The following is a 21,798-nucleotide window of genomic DNA, read 5'->3' on the forward strand; positions in this document are numbered from 1 at the left end:
TCACCGAAGTTAGGAGGACCCATGAGACTTCTTGCCCAGAACCTTCTCTGTATACTGGAGATTCATACGGTACAGTTCAATTCAATTCAATTTTATTTACCAGAAAACAATCCGAAGGGACACCTAGGCACAAAGCTATAACAGCAGCGTGACGAAGGACCAGGGTTCCTTACATGGCAATATCACATATATGACACATGTGAACAAGTGTTTTTACATGGCATTCACATCGAAAGCATTATACATACAGATCAGCATAAAATGTAACAATGACACTTCGTACAAGAATGAAGGTAATGCAATACTTTTGAAAGTGAGTAAACTCATTTAAAAAAAAAGTGTTGGTACCTCTTTACACCCTGCAAAATGAGAAATGCTCGAGTCAGCATAAATGATCGATTTTACCAATAAGTGACGAAATCATCTGCGCTGTTGCCAAATAACTCTTTTCGTGCACCTTGCACAACTTCTCTTTATGTTGAGAACCATGTACTTCATTTGGGCGCACCTTAAAAACACCAGGTGGTCGAAATTTCAGGAGCTCTCTTTTGCCGCTTCCCTCGTAACTATGCCATGGTTTTGGGACGTGAAACACTGACAATTATTATTACCTTGGTTAAAGGTGCCAGAAACAGCCGCCTTCCGGCAAAGAGGGAAATTAATACGGCTTAGTACATCAAAAAAGCACGATTACCGCTATACGAAGACAAATTGTAATCATCGCAAACTACTGTGTGATAGCCATGTGTGCGCAGTTAATATTCAATCGTCAACGTCCCCAACTTTATACTAAGAATGGATGGAATAAGTTTGCAGGGCATCTGATTTCTACCGTTCCGCGCAGAGCACCAGGCGTGCTGAGTGCGTGGTATCTTGAATTGCATTTTTTGCTCCAAGTTCCCGTTCAAAGTTTCCTTTACCAACAGGTGGTGAGCATGCCCAGGGTCACATGTGACAGTGTTTTCTTAGTGAAAGATACGTGCCTGAAGCCTATGCTAGTGTTGGCAAGCTTCGAATTTGATCTTCGAAGTATAAACACGCGATGACCACCATGTTTCGACACCATATCTGAACGCCAGTCAGTGCGACATTACGTTATATAATCGCGAGAACGGAAGGTTCCAAAGTAACCAAGTAGCCAAGACGTTTTTTCTCCGCCTAGTGACCTCAAGAAGCAGGCAAATCGGCGCGAAGTTACCCGACCTGATGTTGAATCATTTTACAGTGATGTTAATTACAGCTTCCATAGATAAATAGCAAGTTGCGAGAGTTAGGAGAGAATGTTGGCTAAAGGCGAGAAGCACGTGTGTACCCGCGTTTCACTCGGTACCCCAAGTGACGCTTTCGGATTCTTTTCATCGGACGCCTCAGAGATGGCTCACTCTATCTGCCCTCCCTGCCTTTTCTAGATCACTATAGGGGACATGCTGCTGCGCCAACAGAATGTGGTAGTCACTAGAGCTCGCGAATGGCCAGTCGGCGACCGCCATACTCCCCCGGAGAGCCTAATGGACCCCGTCCAAACCTCTCTGCCAACCACTGAGGACGAGGAGGCCAGGCGCCAGTTGTTCGCGAAGAGGGACGCGAAGGGAACAAAAAGGACGAGGGCAAACGCACGAGCGGAGAGAAGCTGAGGAAGCTGTGCCCTTCTCCCTCGGCGCTTCGCACTGCGCAGGCAGCCAGCCGGCGGCGGCGAACGGAGGTTGGGAAAGGAGGAATCGAGGGATGCTGAGAGGCAAGCGAGCCGACAGCGGCGCAGCGCGCGACGCCCCGCGATCGCGATCCAGTCGATGATTTCTGCCGAGCTGTACCGACTCGCCGCGACCGATTCTTCTTCTTTTCCCCTCCCTCCCACGTAGGGTCTGAAACGAAGTAAGAAAGAGTGCAAGGGTTAGTGGTGGTGTGTCAGGATCCTTGAAATAATAATAAAAAAAGTGTTCATCTCCTGGAGACTGCACCGGCCATCGCCGTCGCTACTCCGTCGTCGGAGACTTTGGCGGGGATGTTTCGTGAGTGAGAATCTTCCCGATCGTGGAGGTGGTGGCGACGAACGATGTGAAAGGGGGGAGCTGACCGAAGGGAAGCGTTTGCGGCGGCGGGTGAGCCAGCGCCGAACACCTGTTGGTTTGAACACCGGCGCCGCGGACGTGGTTGATCGCGTGCGAAGTCTTCTGCGCACACCGACGACGACCGCAGTCGGATTGTCCCCATCGCGGAGAGTGTGACTCGAGCGTCAGTGGACGTCGCGGCGCCGGCCATGAGGAAGTACGCGACGGGACCCTAGCGCGGGCGCGTGGGCGCGCCGTGACCGCGACCTGGAGGGTCCTCCGCTCGTTGTCTCCCGAAGCGGCGGCGATGACAGGGCTGCGTGCCAGCGGCTGCTCGAGGTGAATGCGGCCCGGCGGCCCGGTGGTCGTCGCCCGCCGGCATGAGTCGACGCCGTTGTCCGGCGGCGAGGAAGAAGCGCAGGCGCGTCCGTGACGGCTGCGGGCCCCCGCCAGAGCATCGCCGCGCGGGCGGGCCCTGAGGCGAGCATGGGCCGCTCGCTGCTCTACCCGACCTAGAGGAGCAGCGGCGCGAGCAAGCTCGCCGCGGTGGCCGCAAGCATGAAGAAGATGGGGCTCCGCTCCGGCGGCGCGCGCTGCGTGGAGCCCGGAGGCCGGATCGTCAAGTACACGCCTTGCACGCGGCGGGACATGCGCGTCGACGACGACCTGGACGAGATTGCGGTCGTCAGCAACGCTGCGCCTGAGAACGTAAAGTACGGCGCCAGCGGCGGCGGTTCGCTCACGACCAACGGACCCAGGGTGGTGCCGGGAATCATCACCTCCGCTGGCGGTGAGCGCCTCGATCGCCGCTCGTCGCCCCTGTACACGGGTCGTTCCTCGGAGAACATCAAATCGGCCTCGTCGCGACAGTCGCTGCTGGAGACAGTTGCGGGTAAGCTGCAGCACCGCGGATCAGTGTCAGCCGCCGCCGCCGACGGCGTCCGGTCCCGCCCGAGCCTGGCCTTCATCAACCGCGCGCATGTCAGCTCCGACCTGGAGATACCGCGCAAGACGCGCGAATTGCGCCGCCGGGAGATCAAGCGCGAGTTCGAGAAGTGGGACGCGACGGGAGGAGGCGCCGGGGGTGGCGGAGACCGGTCACGCTGCAAGTGGACCTTCGTGTTCGATCCGTCGGGACGTCTCTGCTACTACTGGTCCATGGTGGTGAGCGTTGCGTTCCTATACAACTTTTGGGTAATCATCTACCGCTTCTCCTTCTGCGAGATCAGCGCGTCCAGCATATTCGTCTGGTTCGCGCTCGACTACCTCGCCGACTTCCTTTATGTGCTGGACATACTATTTCACTTCCGTACGGGCTTCCTCGAAGAAGGGGTCTTGCAGACCGACTCAGAGAAGCTTCGCGCACACTACATGAACTCGACCATGTTTTACATCGACGCGCTTTGCCTACTGCCGCTCGACTTCTTGTATCTCTCCATCGGCTTCAACTCGATCCTGCGCTGCTTCCGCCTCGTGAAGATCTACCGGTTCTGGGCCTTCCTGGACCGCACGGAGCGGCACACCAACTATCCGAACGTGTTCCGCGCCGTAAACCTGACGCACTACGTGCTGGTTATTTTCCACTGGAATGCCTGCCTGTCGCACATCATCTCGACGACAGATGGTTTCGGCTCTGCCGGCTGGTTCCGCAGCAGCTCGTGCGAAGCGAGCGACGTGCTGTGCGAGTACCTGCACGCCTTCTACTGGAGTACGCTGGCGCTGACCACCATCGGCGACCTGCCGCGGCCGCGCACCAAGGGAGAGTACCTGTTCCTCGTCGTGCAGATTGTGCTCGGTTTGTTTCTCTTCGCGGCCGTCTTGGGCCACGTGGCCAATATTGTGACCAACGTCAGCGCGGCCCGGAAAGAGTTCCAAGGTGAGTGCGCCCATTGCTTCCCAGTCATGGCGTGCCGATTAATAACGGCGTTACGCCAATACTTCAGCGTCTTCCTGGCGTATGTTGCAAAAGTTTCCGCACGAAACTTGCAGGATGGCAAGTTATTCTGGGAGTATCGTTAAGGAACGCGCGAAACTCAGCTGATCAACAGTGGCTGTACGACAACAGCGCCATTCACTGGGAACCAGGCTTCGCGCTCTGTAAAGTACTCGCACCGGTCCGTCTCGAAGATGAGCATGTCATTGGCGAACACTGACTTTTCAGTAACAAAAACTTATTCAGAACTGAGGATGTTTGCTGACTCAGTGTTCACAAGTATGAAGTAATGATACGGTGATTCAATTGTTCGCCACAGGAAATTTCAATAAATTCTCATTGTTATGGTACCCATGAACGCGGACAGTCTATGACAGGCAGATTTTAAGAGCGCGTAGGTTTGTTGAAAAAGTAAAATAAGACATAACATAGTTCAAACATGCTTCTTGTAGTCGAAATAGTAACTATACCCAATACCAACACAGTCTGTGAAGAGATAATGCTTCTATGTAGTAGTTCGCGTTGGCATGGTTGATTTTATTTTCCGTGGAAGTAAGTACACTGCAATGTACAAAATGGTAAGTACAGCTACCTCACTCATGAGATTGAGCTGAAGCTGTCGCACACATAATTAAGTTTCAATGTGCCATTGCATCAAGTGAACTGGCAGTATCTCGCAATGTACAAAGCTACTGTCTGAGTCTGTGTCCATGAAGGGCACTCACTGCAATTATTCGTTAGGGAGAAATGTGACCAACCCAGCTCAACGCATCATTAGCGAAAGCGACCATACAAAGGTATGCATCCCTTTCAGTTGGCTAACATCGTTAATTTTAACGGTGTCCTCTTAATTGTGCCGCAAGTCCTAGCTCTGAATTCTTTTTGTACAATGATAAACATCCACAAAAAGAAATCTTAGACACAATTGCACTCGTAGCAGAAAAATAATATGGGATTGCACTGAAAAAGGATCCACACTTCAATACTCAAGTAAGCACTTTAGTTTTTACCCAGGGAAATTTATTTGATGTGCACACGTGAGTAGGAAAGTGTATGCATTACAGGGTGTAAAGCTTCGTCGTCGAGACGCCAAGTACAACGAACACGCGCTGCATATTATATCATGTCGTTTACGTGTATTGTGCCAAAAATATGTGCGCTGCCTTTCCCAGATGAAGTTCGTTTTATTTTAGTCATCTGCGGGGGTGACATAAGTCGCATATTTTATCCATTTATGATTGTATGCAGCTCCTGGAAAAAATACCGTCTTGGTTGGTTTTATATTTCTAGTTTCGTTACGAGTTCGGTAGCGTCATATTACTTGGTGAAATACAATAGCTTGCTTTCCTTCTTCATATTAACTGATGGACGTCGTACCCTGGCGCACAGTTAGTTTACCTTCGCAGTCTTAAGTTTATTTAGTTTAGTATTAATGTGAAGAACTTGGCAGTGCTCCACATTTGTTAGATTTCACTTATTCAGATGTTAAAACGAGCGAAGCTGTCTTGCAACACAGCGGGATAGTAGACGATAGCGGGTAGGTTTCTAAAGTATACGAAGGAAAGAAAGCACTTAACAGCGCTACTCCTACTAATGAAGACTGTCGATGCGGACCCGAAAGCGCAGTCCAGAATGTTGTAAGATGATCACCTATCATGCTCAACTACGAGAGTGGTTTTTTAAAGCGAAGTCTTCGGATGTATCTGGGTATGAATGACGTCAGTAAAGTAGGGTTGGATTATGAGTGTGAGCAACTATAGAAGAACTGGTAAAAAAAAAAACATCGATTTCAGCTACTTCATCTTTCTTGTAAACATCAACTACCAGAAGAAAAAGTACTACGCTGGGGAGATGAAAAACTAGCAATTAGGCAGATTCAAGCTTTTTTACCTGAAGCTTAAAAAAAATCGCAGGTTCCACGCACTTAGGGAATCAAAGTTACGCGAAGCGTGCAGATGAAAGGTGACGGTGTTGTAATTTTTGTGTGAGTAAAATGTTACAAAGCAGCGCTAAAGATAAGTACAAGTGCACCCAGAGACATCCAGCCGCATATGTTTTATCACCAGTTGTTGACAGTTTCGAAACGATGCCAACAGCAACACAAATATTGGTAACACCAGCAGTGGTAAGCTGATACAAAGTGCTGATGTTTGCGAGGATGGTGCCCTGAAAACCGCGACATAAATCGATTTCAGTCGATGACGCCTATCCACAATTAACGTTAACCCGACGTGAGGGCTGTATCGTGGAGCGCATAAGTAATGTTTATAAAATCGGATGGCCAGCACTGCAACCACATTTGTCGTTTCACGAACATAAGGGTCTATTTGAAAATCAGTTCCGTGACCTTGCGTGGCTCTGTGGTAGAATACTTGATTGCCACGCAGAATGATGGGGATTGATTCCTGTGGAGACCCTGGCAATTATTTTTTGTATTTGTCGGGTCAACGCTGCCGATATCAGTATTTTATTGCGATAGCAATAATACGAACACTCTTGACTGGGTTTTGCCGCTGGCATCAACGTGGGCGTCGCCGTCACTCACCGTATATGTATACGTATCTATACATATGAAAATGCAAGAAAAAAGATCCAGAATGAGACTCCGGTGCGCGGAATAGCGCAATGAGAGCGCGTAGCAACATCGTCAAGACGTGGCGGCCGTGCTCTCATCTCCCTCGCGCGCTTTGCCCCGCAAAAATCAGGAGGTCGACGCTCACTCGTGCGCCCTTGTCTCGCGGTAAAGATGACCGTACGTGTTGGCTAACGTTCCGCTTTTACCGGGCGCACAAAGGTCACTGCAATCGTTGCACAGTCTACGTTTGCGAAAAGAGCGTGCTTTTCAAGCACAGCGAAGGAACAACTGAGACCCTTATTCGCGTTCATCTGTACCTGAGAGTACGCTTTGTGCGTCATTTGTGCGTGAGAAACGTGGGGCACGTTTCCATCTGCTGGCCATTCTGTTTGTGACCTTCCAATTCGTTGCTTTCGCGTTCATTGCTTCGTCTTCGCGGCAAAGCAGTGACTTTTATTTTTGAAGGGCGTGAACCACCCAGAGGTTGAAAGTCAGTTGTAATGGGGAAATTGTGCCCGAGTGTACGACGAACACGGAGCCGCGAAAATTTTACGAAACGGTGCAGTGATAGCGGAGTTAGATGCGTTTGATTATCAAAACCATGACGACCACATCTCTCGCTCTCTCCTGCGCTTCCCTCCGCTGGTATCCACTCCAGTGCCGCTTTGCTATCTCGCCGAGCGCCCCTCCCATGCCTATTGTATTCTCGAGTGGCATACGTCATCGTTGATGCACTACTTGAAACACTGTTTACTTCTGGTTGCCGCGCCTCCAGCCGTCGACTCCGCCAGTTGCGTTCTTGTTGGCAAACCGTCGCTGCCGTAATCGTGCCGCTATAGAACCTGCGTTTCGCGCACGCCTTCTAAGGGTTGCCAACGCTATGGGCCCGTTCGGGGACACGTCGTGCCCCGCACCTGTTACATGCACTCGGGCAGCACGACCAACAACAACCAGCAGCGCGGGCACTGCTGCTTGCAGACTGACCGGAAGTCGTAGGCTTTTGCTCGACCTGTCACAGCATATTTGGCATGTTTGGCTCGGCGCGTCCGAAATGGGGCACGGCGATGGTTAACCAGCGAAGCTAAAACGTGCGGCCACAGGCGGTCTCGGACGTCGCAGCCGAAAACAAAGTGCCACACGCGATACAAGCGCGTCAGCCCCGAGGAACGCGTTTACGCCATTGCCTATTTAGCGATGCTCGGCCTACAACACTGCTGCTTCTTCGGCTCGACCTTGTGGCTTAAATTCGGCACGGTAGGCTGCGCAGTTGCTGTTTGCACTTCGCCTGTTCTTGTGCATCGGCCCGGCGAACACAACTCCTCTCGCTGTCCTTGGAAAGTTGTCTGCTGCTCGGGCGTTCTTACGATCCGTGTCCACACCATCTGAAAGGTGAACTCTCTTGTGAAGCCGAACTTCTCACGTACCCGCGAGCCCGTCACGTGATGTTTGTTTACACCCCTACTTTGCCTATCGATCTGCTTGAACGATTTCCTTGTCTTAGAAACGATGCCCGCGGAGACTGTGAGACCGAATTATCTTCTATACACTACTCTCTCGTTCGCATCTTTCCTGCATTCATTCATGCCCCATACCTGTGCAGTGCCGTTGACTTCACTGAGAGACAGCGCTGCACTTTTTTATTCTTCATTACTCCCCCTTAAACTTGAAAACCACTCCGGTGAAACAACTGCGCCTGAGTTTGCGCCACGGCAGTGAGGGAATAAACAACGTCGCTGACGGTGCTCCCAATTGCGCATGCGCTTGAATGCAACGCAGGGAACGACGTGACTGATGAAGCGGCCAATAAAGACGCTGATTTTTTTGTGTTGAACGGTTTTTCATTTCGCCTAGCCATGTACAGCTTTTGCGAGAAAAAAAAATAGCATGTCTCCGTTTTTATGGGGACTATAACATAGCCGTTCAAGCATAATAAAACCACAGTTGTCGGGACTTCTGCGACCGCTCGACCCTCAAGAGTGTGCCACTTGCCTCAGAAGCATAGATTCACGTGCCCATCCATGCCCTCTATGTGCTGTCGAGCTGAGCAACGGCGTCCTGGACTATTCCGGCCACTGCGACGGACCGATGGCGCTAACGGCATCGTTCCAGCTCCTGGCGCCGTGCCTACCGTCGGACACGTCGCTCTTGCCAAGTGATCCGTATGCCGTCGCAAGCATCGTGGACAGTGTGAAATAAACAAGAAAAAGGGAAGACGAGCAGCGTGCATCCAGCTTGTAGAAGTCGATTCGTCTTGGCAGCGGCGTATAAAGCCCGTTTCTAACATTCCTCATTCCGCTCGACCCCTGGGAAGCGGTTGGGCAGGACGTGGAGAATGATTTGCGTCTTTTTTTCCTGTCGACTGTGCTTACATTAGGTCAAGTGCATTTTGCTGTTATCGAGTGTGTTTTCAGTTTGCCGGTGAGGTGCAAAGCCAGCCCGCGTTGAGAATCCCTCTTCCTTTTCATTCTGTGGCATACCTTACAAGTTATGTATGTCTTATGTCTTCTTTACACAAGTTTGCTTTATAACAACCTATAAACGAAGATATACGCGTATTTGCTTCAATGGTTGAAAGACTTCTTTCGCATTTTGCGTGTGCTGTCACACATATTGTCTATTATGAAGGTATAACCACTACAATGGTCACGCTTCCAAGCAGGCATCCCTTTAAAAAAAGAAGTCTCGAGCGTCTGGAACGACGTCACGTGTGACAATGGATTCCCATCAAAGACTAATGACGAACAACACGCAGCCCTGATGAACGAAAAGCTTCGTGAACTACGTTCTTATTGAGCGAGGCTTCTTTACTTATTTCTTTCAGCGAAAAAAGGAAAGACGGCATGCCTCCACGAGACTCGTGAAACGTTTCTGAGAATCGTTGTTTATTGTACGAGCTTTTCTTGTTCAACTTCGTGGCGAAAATTTGACTGAAAGTTTGAGTGTAAGTACGGGTATGTACAGTTCTGTGAGTGTGTATGTCGATTATTTCCCAATAAAGAACGTTTCCTCTGCTACGGACTTAAACTGAAAGCAGGAGTACGTAACACCAATATCAATGAATATGTTCATGTCATGAAAGACATGGAATCAAGAGGAAATTGATTGCGATCATTTTTCTTTTAGCGCAAAACGATACCATAAGACGACGGGACCAATAGCTTTGGGCTGTCTTCTTTCTTGTGATGTTGTTTCGTGCGAAAATATAATCACTATCAATTCACACTTCTCTCACCAAGGCATTGTGAAAAGATGAAGGGGGAAGTACAGGAAACGACTCGGGCAAAGCATACATGCTGCGTTTGCTTTCCTTCGCGAAAAGCAGGCGAAAGAGGAATGAAATATAGAGAGAGTGCAAGAAAAGAAGTTTGAAGTGGGTGAGGCGGGAATAACTGCTCAAATGAATTGCAGCCGAAACAGGAATGACGGTCTCCCGAAAGAAACTCGAGCTTAGTCGGCACGCTGTTGCCGTTTCGGCGAACGTCGAGGACAAGCCCCTACGCGTTGTGCGCATTTTACTTCGACTCTTGGGCGTTAGCGACTGTTCACGCACGCGAATAAGCGTTAATAACACGCTCTCCTTGGTAGTCGTGGAGCTTGTGATTAAAGTTTCATTATGTAAGCGGCTTCCGAGTTTCGCTTCGTTTTGAAATCGCCATCAGGGTTCCCCGATAACGTTCTTTCGATTCGCTTTTTTTTTCTCCCAATATAACGGCGTGATTGGTAGGCCGCTCGATAGAAACGAAGCCGTGATGCCGTCATTAGACATTGTTACGAAAGTCTGGTTACTCAAGACGTTAGTCTGGTTCGCAGGAACGTTTGTATACCGAGTTTATTGTACTCTCTGGCTGTGTAGACATACCCCCCCCCCTTTTTTTTGCAGTATAAGTGTGCAATTGATGGCGCTTGCTCATCCTTCGTTTCAACAACAACAACAACAACAACAACAACAACAACAACAACAACAACAACAACAACAACAACAACAACAACAGCAACAGCAACAAACAAACAACAACAACAACAACAACAACAACAACAATAATAATAATAATAATAATAATAATAATAATAATAATAATAATAATAATAATAATAATAATAATAATGACTGGTATGGTTTAAAGTTTTAACTCATTTATATTCGAATAAATACAGTGGAAGAGGTCAAGAAACGAGACATTCACACAACGCTGTTTGGCTTTTTCAAACTGCATTCGACCAATTCTAAGAATGGAGACAGTCTAGACCACCAACATACGTCATGCTTAAGCGGTATTTAGAGAACTGTTGATTTGTGTATCTAGAAAAAAAAGCTTGATCATGGTAAAATGTTTATCGTAGCGTGTGACAGGCGAAAATATTCCTAAAATTCACGACCCTAACTAACTTTAGCATTTCGGTTGCATTTCAGGTAAGGGGAGAAATGGGGACGTCTTAGAGTTCTGAGCACTCTTCTGAGGCGAAGTCTTAGTGACCTACAGAAGAAATAATTTGTACGGCAAGCTTGGTGAGAGCTTAAAAAAACATGGTCGATTCCTTTATCATAGGAATCGGTATAACACGAAAATACAACGTCTCCTTGCAGAAGTAGTTTATTATTTACATTGATATAAGTGAGATTATTCAATGTACGTTTGTGCTTGTCAGCTGGATCACCATTTAACGTAAATGCATCCACGTTGATGCTTAGTGATACACCTTCATCTTAATGACTAACGTTCATGAATAATGACTGATTAATGACTAGATATGCCCTTGCCATTGATGACTGTGGCAGCTGTAGTAGTTGGCGGTGAGTGCGGCACCAAAGAAAGGGTTTTTAGAACCGGAACAACGCGACTGCATGATTGGCCACTGCCTGACTAGAGGGAAACGCAACGCGCGTTGGGTCTTTCCTGTTGGCCAACCACGATTTGTCGTGAAGCGAGTGTAAGCGGGGAGCGGGGAGTTACATCTTGGCGAAGCATAAGCGTGTTGCTCTATGCGTTGCAGAGTTATTGTTAATACGTATAGATGCAGCTAGCCACACCGACGCTTTGGGTAAGGCCACCACCTGACATTGTGTTAAGACGTTGAAAAATGGACATCTCCCATTCAAAACGCATTGTATAGGACACACACGTAGAAAAGTCGCGTTGAAATATGGTTTACTGGAATGGGGCAGTAGTCGACTGGAGCCGAAAGCATGGCTCTTGTCGCAAATACGATCAGCGGTGGTGGAGCGCATCTTACTACTGTGCCGCCACCTGTCGAAGTCCTCTGATTTAATGAATTATTGATATGCGGGGTTTACCGTCCCGAAATCACAATATGATTATGAGAGACGCCATAGTAGAAGGCTCCGGAAATTTTGACCGGCTGCGGTTCTTTCACGTTCATCCAAATCTGAGCACATGAGCCTACAACATTTCCGCTTCCATCGTAAATGCAGCCGCCGCTGCTAGGATTCAATCCCGCGACCTGCGGGTCAAGAGCTGAGCACCTTAGCCGCTAGACCACCGCGGCAGGGTGGCCTTTCTGAAATAATTTATGAGAAGCTGAGATACAAAGCCTCCGAGATTGGTTGTTGTAGTTTCCGCGTTAGTCATGTATGTGCGAAAAAAACTCGTCGATTGTCGACGTCAGTTTCCCAAAACGTGCCAGCGAATTTCAGCGTGTCAAAAGAATACTCAGTATTTGCTAAAGATTCACGCATAGCAGTTTTTACAGACCAACGGGAATTCGGGGGTTTATTCACATAAAGTGTATCCATCAGCCTTAGTACTTTTCAGATAATTTGTACGTACAGGCGTAGACTTTGGCGTCCTCTTGATGAGTGAAATGTATAAAGAAGTAGAACAGTATTCGAAATCGAGCCTTATTTTTTTTTCAATAAAATTGCGACTACTCTCCCTCCTGGCTCATGCAGGTAAGTGATGTTCATAGAACTCTTCCGACGATAACGTTATCTTTCTGGACATACTCGTTTGTTTAGTCACATGGATTCAAATTAGTGTGATAGCCATGTAGGTTCATACGCGTATGGTTCAAATAAATAGCGATGTGCTTCTTTTTACGCTTTTAGAAATCAAAATCGTAAGCAAGGCAACGACCTTTGTTCCTGTTCTGTGATAGGAATTGGGTGCTGAAAACTACGAAGAAGCAGCATTATATATATATTCAGTAATGCATTCATGTGTGTTAGATGTGTTTTATTTGTGCAGGTACTTTTATTTCAATCGTGTGATGGGAATATTTTACTCAAAAACTGCAGCAAGGTCCAAAATGCAAATTTAAATTAGGCGCTTTACGCACACCGTTCGATCGTGGCGTGCTACTGGTGGCGTCATCGCAAAAGCGACCACCGCTCTCCCATTGGTTTGCTAGAGAGACGGCACACAGCCCCATTCCAGTACACCCTAGTTAAGGAAACTAATCGTGGATTTGACGATGAATCGTGAGTGGACGATGCTATTCTACATTTCACCAAGAGCACTGCGAGAGGGCCGGGACAGATATAAAAGACGTGTTTTTATAGCCAACATAGTATGTGTTCAGGGGGAATTCTAAATATTTCTATACATGCGCAAACTTCTAGAACTAACTTTTCCCCTAAGGTCGGAGAAAGTGGGTTGGGATTAAGTCACCTGTTCTTGAAACAGGTGATCAGTAGATTCTTATTCTTAAGAGATAAGCAAAATCCTTTCATCCGTACAGTAATCCAGGTCATGTTACCAGGAGCTATACCAGGGTTTGTTGTCTCCACCATGGACATCGGTGCGTGTAAAGTATTCCGCTGCTTATGTGAGGTGGCTTCTTCTGATAGGTTCATCATAAGTATATTTTCTATTGAGTACTTAAGCAACGTGCCCAGAAAGCGCCTACGCAGGAACCTAGTGGACATAGTTCTTCTAACCCTGCTACAGAACAGTTTACGGGGAGGGATGGAGAAGCGATGTCCTTAAACGCGTCATAAAGATGCTAGTTCACCTGGGGTTAAAACGTTTTTCTTTAAACTACACATGGGCACACTACCTGTCAAAACATGGGTTGAATAACGAGGTGTATTTGCGCGGTGGAGAGTGAACTGTATTTTGTGTAGCGAGAAATTGTAGAACACGTTTTGATTGAATACTGGGATTCTTTGTTTTTAATGGAATGTTCTGCAGAGAACATTGCAGAAGGAGCTACCAAATGACGCCTACAGTGTTCTTTTTCTGCCTGTTCAAGGGAATAGTGTGCCATATGACATTTTCGTGCTTGTAGGTCTTTACAGCATATGGAGAGGTCACGTATGGATATATGAAATGCTCAGCCTCAAGCGCGATCGGTTAACGCCCATTTCGTGGAACAGGCCACGAAGCTAAGAGAAGTGCTGGAGCCCCGAGGGGCAAGCGAAGAAGTGCTTGGTATATTGGAGGCGTTGAAACAGTTAAAGGTGCATAAATACAACCAGCTTTACGCATGCTGGTGGCTGATGTATGGTATATGCATATATGTATAATATGCATTAACGTTGCAACAAAAAGACAAGTGTGCATGGTGGAGTGGACAGCGTGCCCGGGAGCTGGTATTGCCGATAGAGAGATCGTGGGTTTGATGACCGAATTTTTTTTTTGCCTTTCGGTCATGCGTATATTTTCGACGTCTTTTCTGTCATGGAAGTACGTCACAGAAGTTTTGGTGAACCACAGCATAAAACACTTTCGTTTAAATAATGTATATTTATGGAACTAGCCAGTGGACGCACGGTCTCCCCTGCGTCTTCTCTGGACCAAAATGAAAGTTATAATTACCATCATCATCCTGGAGGGCAGGGCTCTAATAGACTGCTTATGTGAAAGTATTTTAAATCGTACACCTTGAATCAGTGTCTTCCTTTTATGACATGTCATGACGACGCTTTTATTATGGTGGATAATCTAAATATGTGCGGTTTAGTGTCCTATACCCACCATGTGATTATGAGATGCGCCGTAGTGGAGGGCTGCGAAAATTTCGACCATCTCCTCTAACGTGCGACATGTTCTTCAACTTGCACTGGCATCACACAGTGGAAATGTGACCGCCGTGGCGATGATCGAGCACGTGACCTCTGGGGCAGCAGTGGAGCACTCAGCCACTGATTCACCGTGGCTGACTTTATTATGGTGGAGATGGGAGGAATAGAGAGGGAAAATAAGGACAGGCAGAGACAGGTAGGAAAAGCAGGCTTGAATGGAGATCTCTAAATTGTCTCATAAACGACACGCCCTTTGTGCTGTTAAAGTTTGAAGTGAACGCTCTCGATTTGCCTATAGTGCACATTGTTTAGCTTCACAGCGGGTCACACATTGACGGAGTAACAATAACCATGATTCAATACGTAATTCAATTTTCCAAAGAAAGTACACATACCTTTCGCATGTTAATATATGACGTGAGCAAAAAACCGTGTAATATTTCTTTTACTCATAGCGTGCTGCGTAAGCTGTTAAAACAACTTTTTAAGCTTCGTACGTTAACAATTCGGAGTGGCGCATGAATTAACGAGGCAAAAGAACACAACACAAAACGCATCGCGGTTTTTGCTCTCTGAGAAATGATGCACCTGCTAGAACGAAAACTCGTTCCACGCGGTAGCGAGCGCCGCGTAGGGAAAAAAGCAATCGGGGAAAAATTTTCACTAATTGCTTCCAGCTTGTTTTAGCGGCACGGGTTTCTTTTCATTTTCAGTTCTTCGTGAAAGCGGTTGCAGATTTCGAAGTTTTAATGAGCAAATTTGCATATTTACGCTCGTCTGTGCAAAAAGCTATAGGTATGTAGCACAATATTTTAATTGAATAACGTCCATCTTAGTGCGTAACTACAATGGTTAAACTTTAATATATATGCGAAGAAACGTACATTAGCTGCAAATGTCTTGTTTACAGACGTCTTTCACTAAACATGGTGTACCGAATGCGTTCAAAAACAATTGCATCGGGGAAGTGCGAGATTGTTGTATGGTAGTTGAAGACTGCTTTCTGTGATAAATCCACAATTACATGATTCATACTCAATGTTGCAGCCCGAGATGTTTCATTTCTGCCAAGGCTGACCTGCCATGCTCTTCGTCATGTCGATACGCGTTCGCAAAATATCATCGTCATGAACAGCCAATACATGCCTTTCAGCGCGTGCTCTCTTACTCCTACTCGTGCTTCGCTCGCCGAACATTTGCGCCCGGTGCACGCTGCGCTGATTTGTCCGGTGAGAGATGCCATAATTTGCATAGGCGAGAAAGAAGAGGAATATAAAGATGAAATCTAAGTTTTTACAACACAAAACCACAAAATATTTATGAGTTACGCCGTGGCAGAGAACTCTGGAAAATATTACTACCTCTTGCTTTTTGACGGATATCACAAAGTACACAAGCTGTGGTATACGCAGTAAGAGGCAAAAGCTTTGCCAAACGGCTTCATTAACAGCACTGCATACTGGCAACACAAAGCGACGATTCACACAAGAACATAACAAGAGCCATGTTATATATACACACGCCGATAATCGCATGGTGAGGTCCCTAATAGTTGGGTCTCTGGCAATGTCTCATTCGCTGCAATACAGATAGCAACGCGTGAATTCCGCCTCCATCAAAATGTGTCTTCCATGGCCAGGATTGAATCCACGACCACCAGAACAGCAGCCGAGTGCCGTCACCGCTACGCCACCGTGGTGGAGAGAGAGCCTCAACAATATAGAAAGAAAGTGAACAATAGAACGAGAAAATAAGAAAAAAAAATAAGTTATAGCAAGAAACCCACGGAAAGAACTAGACAAAGCAGGAAATAAAGAAATAAAAAAACTAACAATAAAGGGACAGGAAGAAAAAAAAGAGAAAAATTAAAAAAAGAAACAAGAAAAGTAGCCCAGCTTCAACGAGGCACTACTATTGCGAAGTTGCCTTCATTTTTTTGTAATTTATCGAACGTCAAATAAGCTAAGAACTTTTTACTAACTGTCTTTATATCTCTATATACATCCTATACTTAAGCCTACAACTAAATAATGTGACGGTGAATGTGAACACACTGACATGTACTCGTGGTAAAATAAATGATCTGCTAACACTGTTGAAGCCTGTTCCTTTCCATTCCTTTTGTGTGTATCTGCTAGCGAGAAAGAAAGCGCATGCAAAGGCTAAAGGTATGCTTCTGTGAGCACATCACAGAAAGGAAAACGTATTTCTTGAGAGAATGAAGATGGATTAAAATGTGATAAGCACTCTAGCATTTTGTTTCTTGTAATAACGTAGAGTAGAGAACATCGGCTTAATTGCTAGGGGCAAATGTTTTTGTAGGCATAACTAAACCTTGCTCCATTATGTAGTTCTTATCGTATGAACGGTTATCATAATTCAACCAGTATTAGAAGCCTCGGAAGCTGGCTATGATAGCCCGTGAGCTGACGTCGTGACAGCGCATTATCAGGACCTTACAGGAATTCTTAAGGGCTATGTTTTGTTACGTGAACTAGGGTAGAGTACACAGCCCCGCACGTCTTTGTAATCGCTCTTATGTACGTACAGCTTACTATAAACGGGCTGGTGCTGCATTGCATGATACCATACTATAATATACCATGCTCTTTCATGTATTGTGCAATACCACACGGTACTGTATATGGCATGGTATATCAGACCATTACATGCTATTCTGTATTACACTAAATGCACTACACCATACCATACAATGCTACGCTCGACTAAACTGTAATTTACCGTGCTGGGCTGTTCGGAGCTTCACCACGCTGCGCTTTATGCAGTGCAAAGTAAACAGTATAGAAACGAGGCAAGGTTGTGAAGGAAGAATTTCGTCAGGGTGGGGTAGCAGGCTCTAACACAGTCTACCTTCCCGTGTTTTCACATCGAAGTAAAAACAAAACGACATCTAAATGCAAAAAATTGTACAGGAGCAGTTTCCTGGACAAGACTGCGACACGTTGAACTATTTGCACAGCGCTGAGGAAGAATAAACAAGAGCACCGGCGCGTGCGCGAGACGAGAAGACTACAAGAAGCGTCGGATCCTTCGACACGTGCGGGCATTTTTCGCTAGATATGTTTCTTTCCGTTTACGGATGAAGCAAAATAATGTGACAACAGTGCTAGGTGACTGATAGAGACGTTGAGAATTCTAGAAAACAGTAAATCTTTAAAAGAATATGAGCAGAAAGAACAGATTCTAATCTGTTTGCAGAGCAGAGTAGAACGCGGGCGATCAGACAGCTGAGAGCTCTTTGCATATATATCCTCGATCATTTTTTGTTCGTTACAGAAGGTTCTTCTCCGCTTTCCACTCAAGGAAGGAAAATAACAGAAATTTAAGGGAAAAGAAACCCGATGCTAGAAGCAAGGTCTAAATTACGAATATCGAGGAATTCATGCAAGGATAGTTTCTAAGGCGAGCACTTGACATTTATGTTTTTTCTTACAACTATGCATTTTCAAGTGTTTCTACCAATGCAGAGGGGTGAGCAGTATATTTCGTCTTCGTGGAAGATAGTCATCTTTTTTTTTTTTTGCGCAGAGAAACTTGCTACTACAATTTCTGATATTGAAGGAGATGATAGCCAGGTTTAACGCTTAGCGTGCTACTCCACGTGTCGGATGATAGGTATGGTAAACAAAAATGCGCTAATACGCGTGATAATAAACCGCCAATATTCACCTCAACAGTTGTTATTATTACGAAAACATCCCAGAGTGTTTCGACACATCAGTGCGGCTTGCGAGAAGTGACATCGCGTATAGCAGTTTAAGCTGGCGAAACGTTGTCACCGTGATGAGGATAAGGGGGGTGGCAATAGTGATTATCATAGAATAGTGCACGCGATGATGCATTGCAAAGCATATATGTTGATGTGAAAGCATCATATGTATCATGTGATGACGACCTTCAACAAAAAGATGGCATCGATTGATTAATATCAGTTTCAGTTTCAGTTTATTGCTTTCAAAACAAGATGTTACAACATGAACAATATACAGGCAAGGGTCCCAAAGTAAGAAACTGTAGTGCAACCCTTGGTTAATTATGCATATACAGAGCGTAATGATTAGTACAGCAAAAAAACGGAATATAAAGCAAAATGAAAACAAGTGAGTTAAAGTGTTTACAATTATATCAGTCATTATATTTCAGACATTATATTTCGCAAAGTATCCTCCCTGCGCGTCTCTCGGATGCATCGCCTTCGAGAAGGGCTTCTTGCCAGAGAAAACGTTCAGGGACCACCCTGAATGCCACTCGTCTCTCGATTTGAGGAGAAACATTTTCCTCAACTCTACGGAGTCGAGGCGGAGAGATGAGTCGAAGAGCGTTAGAGAATGAAGGGTTATGAGGAAAATAAAATCGCTAGAAAATGAATGAGCGTAATAGTTAAAAGTTCAGTGTAGTGGCTCTGCCCAAGATAATACAGCACACATTCATGTTTAGAGAGCCTTGAAGATTAGATAACCTGAGCCAGAATGCATGCAAACAGAAAAAAAAAGAGGGGAGCATCAAAGGACAGGGAATGCGTGTGCGCCACACAGAGAATAAAAGAGTACAAAACTTTAAATGCCGCGTCGCGTTATTGCTCAGTGGAGCCTCTCTTCAAGCGTCCGATGTCGATCGCCTAGCGGGCTAGCGCGAGTCGTTTTTGTAACGGCCCGTCGTGGGAGTTGAGTAGGTTCAAGTGGCCCTCTAGAGTGACAACGATAGTGAGTGTGGAAAGAAGCGGCGGGCCCCGGCAGGCAGCTCGCGTAGTCGACGCTTAGAGGGGCCGCCATGGCGATTCTCGCATTTCCACGATCCACCACTTTTCTCGCCCAGAAAGCCGAGACGGCGGCGCGTTTAACCATCGCGCCATTTTGCCGCACTCCACTCGGCGCGCTCGTTTCACTGCCGGAACCCTCCCTTTCCAACTTGCCGCGATGCTTCCTCGAAACGCCGTCCCACCGCCGGGCTCGTGTCGTGCGCCTAATTAATGCGCCCAGCTTGTGACAGGCCACCACCAACGGCCGCGCAGTCGAAACACTCGCTGGCGCAGACTGTGCTTACACATGCGACGATGTGCGGTCGCATTGTGACGCGCAACGTGCAGCCGTTTCACTTTCTTTTCTGTATGCTTCAAAACTTTGTTTTTTTTTCCTCGTTGAGACCAGGTTTTGTAGAAATGTGGGAGCCACGATCTGTCGGCCGCGAGTCACAAGTAAGGATTTTGGACTTAACATTAAAATGAGTCAAGCGCGCTTGAACTGACGGGACAGACAGACATGATATGACACGATATTGATTGCATGATCGAATATTCATGAGGTGTGCATATCGTTTTTTAATGCGATAACCGGATAAGCGTGATAGGCATACACAATATGACAGAACGATAGAACTGAACAGAATAGGAAAGAACAAATAATTGACTGATATGTGGGGTTTAACGTCCCAAAATCACCATATGATTATGAGAGACGCCGCAGTGGAGGGCTCCGGAAATTTCGACCACCTGGGGTTCTTTAACGTGCACCCAAATATGAGAACATGAGCTTTTAACACTTCCGCCTCCATCGGAAATGAGGAAAGAACAAATACAAAATAGAGAGGAAACAGCTAGGACAACAAGTATTCTCACAGTACAGAACGTTGTTAAGAAGAAAAACAAGGTGTTTGATGAGAAGAAGGAGGAGATGTCGGCCTTGAAAGCGGGTTTCTGGCCTGCTACTCCTCAGGGTGATAAGGGGAAAGGGGAAAAAAGAGGAGGATATGATGAGGGGTGATTGTGGTAGAGCACAATGAGTCACGGCACACAATGTCTCGTTCGGTGTAGTACGCGCGCAAAAGTCTCTACATTAGCAGATTTTCTAAAGACGGGAATCTAAACCTGTCTTGCTTAGAAATGCGAGCAAGCCCTTTAAACTGCGTTGGGCGTGATCCACATGTTCCCAAGCACTCAAAAGGGTCGGCAGTCTAAGTCATTTGTGAGGCACTTAAGAAATTGTCTTTCAACAGAACGTTGTTGATGGTCAGATCGACAGGGAGGCAGGATGGGGGTCAGAACATGACACAAAAGAACAGCCAGATGACGACAACATGACAGACAGATATGACGTGCCAAGACATACTAGAAAAAAGGAAACTGCAAACTGAGAAGGTTGCTGATTTCTCATTTTACCGTGACCGATGCGAAGAAAAAGGTGACGAAGGCACATAAGCGGCGGGACAAAGCGGTAAGTATCGGGAAAGTTCATCCTATACTCGGCTGATCCTCTCCATTGAATATGAACCATGCCCAGGCGACAACAACAACAACAACAACAACAACAACAACAACAACAACAACAACAACAACAACAACAACAACAACAACAACAACAACAACAACAACAACAACAACAACAACAACAACAACAACAACAAAAGCGCTGACTGTTTTCGTTCAGGAAGTCTTCGTCTTTCTGACTAGGAATATGATCTGGAATGAGATAAACTGAGTACAGTCTTTGTCGCGCTGCAGCAAAATGGAAACATAACAATATAGAATGTCAGACACGACAGAAAAGAAAGAATACAATGCATGATATAGGAAACACTAGAAAGCATACATACATACATACATACATACATACATACATACATACATACATACATACATACATACATACATACATACATACATACATACATACATACATACATACATACATACATGACCGGGCAGAGAGGCAGATGTACCTGCAGAGGTCGTGCGATCGAATCCCGGCTGCGGCGGCAGCATTTCTGATGGAGGCGATAATGTTGTAGGCCCGTGTGCTCATATTTGGGTGCACGTTAAAGATCCCGAGGTAGTCGAAATTTCCGGAGCCCTCCACTACGGTGTCTCTCATATACATATGGTGTTTAGGAACGTTGAATCTCACATATCAATCAAATAAATCAAATGTACCTTCAGGGCAGAGCACAGGGCATGGCCGAACAACAACACTAAGGAAATAAAACATAAGACAAATAGAAATGACGTGACATGCCGCACAGATGGGCGATCATTTCTTTGTACACCTACTCGATGGAAAAGCAAGAATGGACTCTTTGGAATGTCCCTTTTACTTTCGTTTTCTTATAGCGAGCGAAGCCTCAATTGTCCGGCACGAAAGTGCTATGATCGGCCAGCAAGAAGACCGGTCGTGTTGCGGCCGTATTATAGAAAAGCCACGAGCGGTCTGGCCTCTCGAGATGGTCTTTATTAATACTATACGTTCCA

At 46.4% G+C, this 21,798-nt stretch overlaps 1 protein-coding gene across 1 annotated transcript in view; it reads left to right on the forward strand.

Annotated features, from left to right (window-relative positions):
- The first annotated feature begins 2,413 nt into the window (after positions 1-2,413).
- Positions 2,414-21,798, forward strand: part of LOC119165908 (cyclic nucleotide-gated channel alpha-3) — a 302,833-nt gene continuing 283,448 nt past the window's right edge. Inside the window, exon 1 of the mRNA XM_037417904.2 lies at positions 2,414-3,924. Within this exon, the coding sequence (XP_037273801.2) occupies positions 2,607-3,924 (1,318 nt within the window). The 5' untranslated portion in view covers positions 2,414-2,606. The remainder of the gene's footprint in view (positions 3,925-21,798) is intronic.

The sequence above is a fragment of the Rhipicephalus microplus genome, chromosome 1, assembly GCF_043290135.1.
Source record: "Rhipicephalus microplus isolate Deutch F79 chromosome 1, USDA_Rmic, whole genome shotgun sequence".
Lineage (NCBI taxonomy): Eukaryota > Metazoa > Arthropoda > Arachnida > Ixodida > Ixodidae > Rhipicephalus > Rhipicephalus microplus.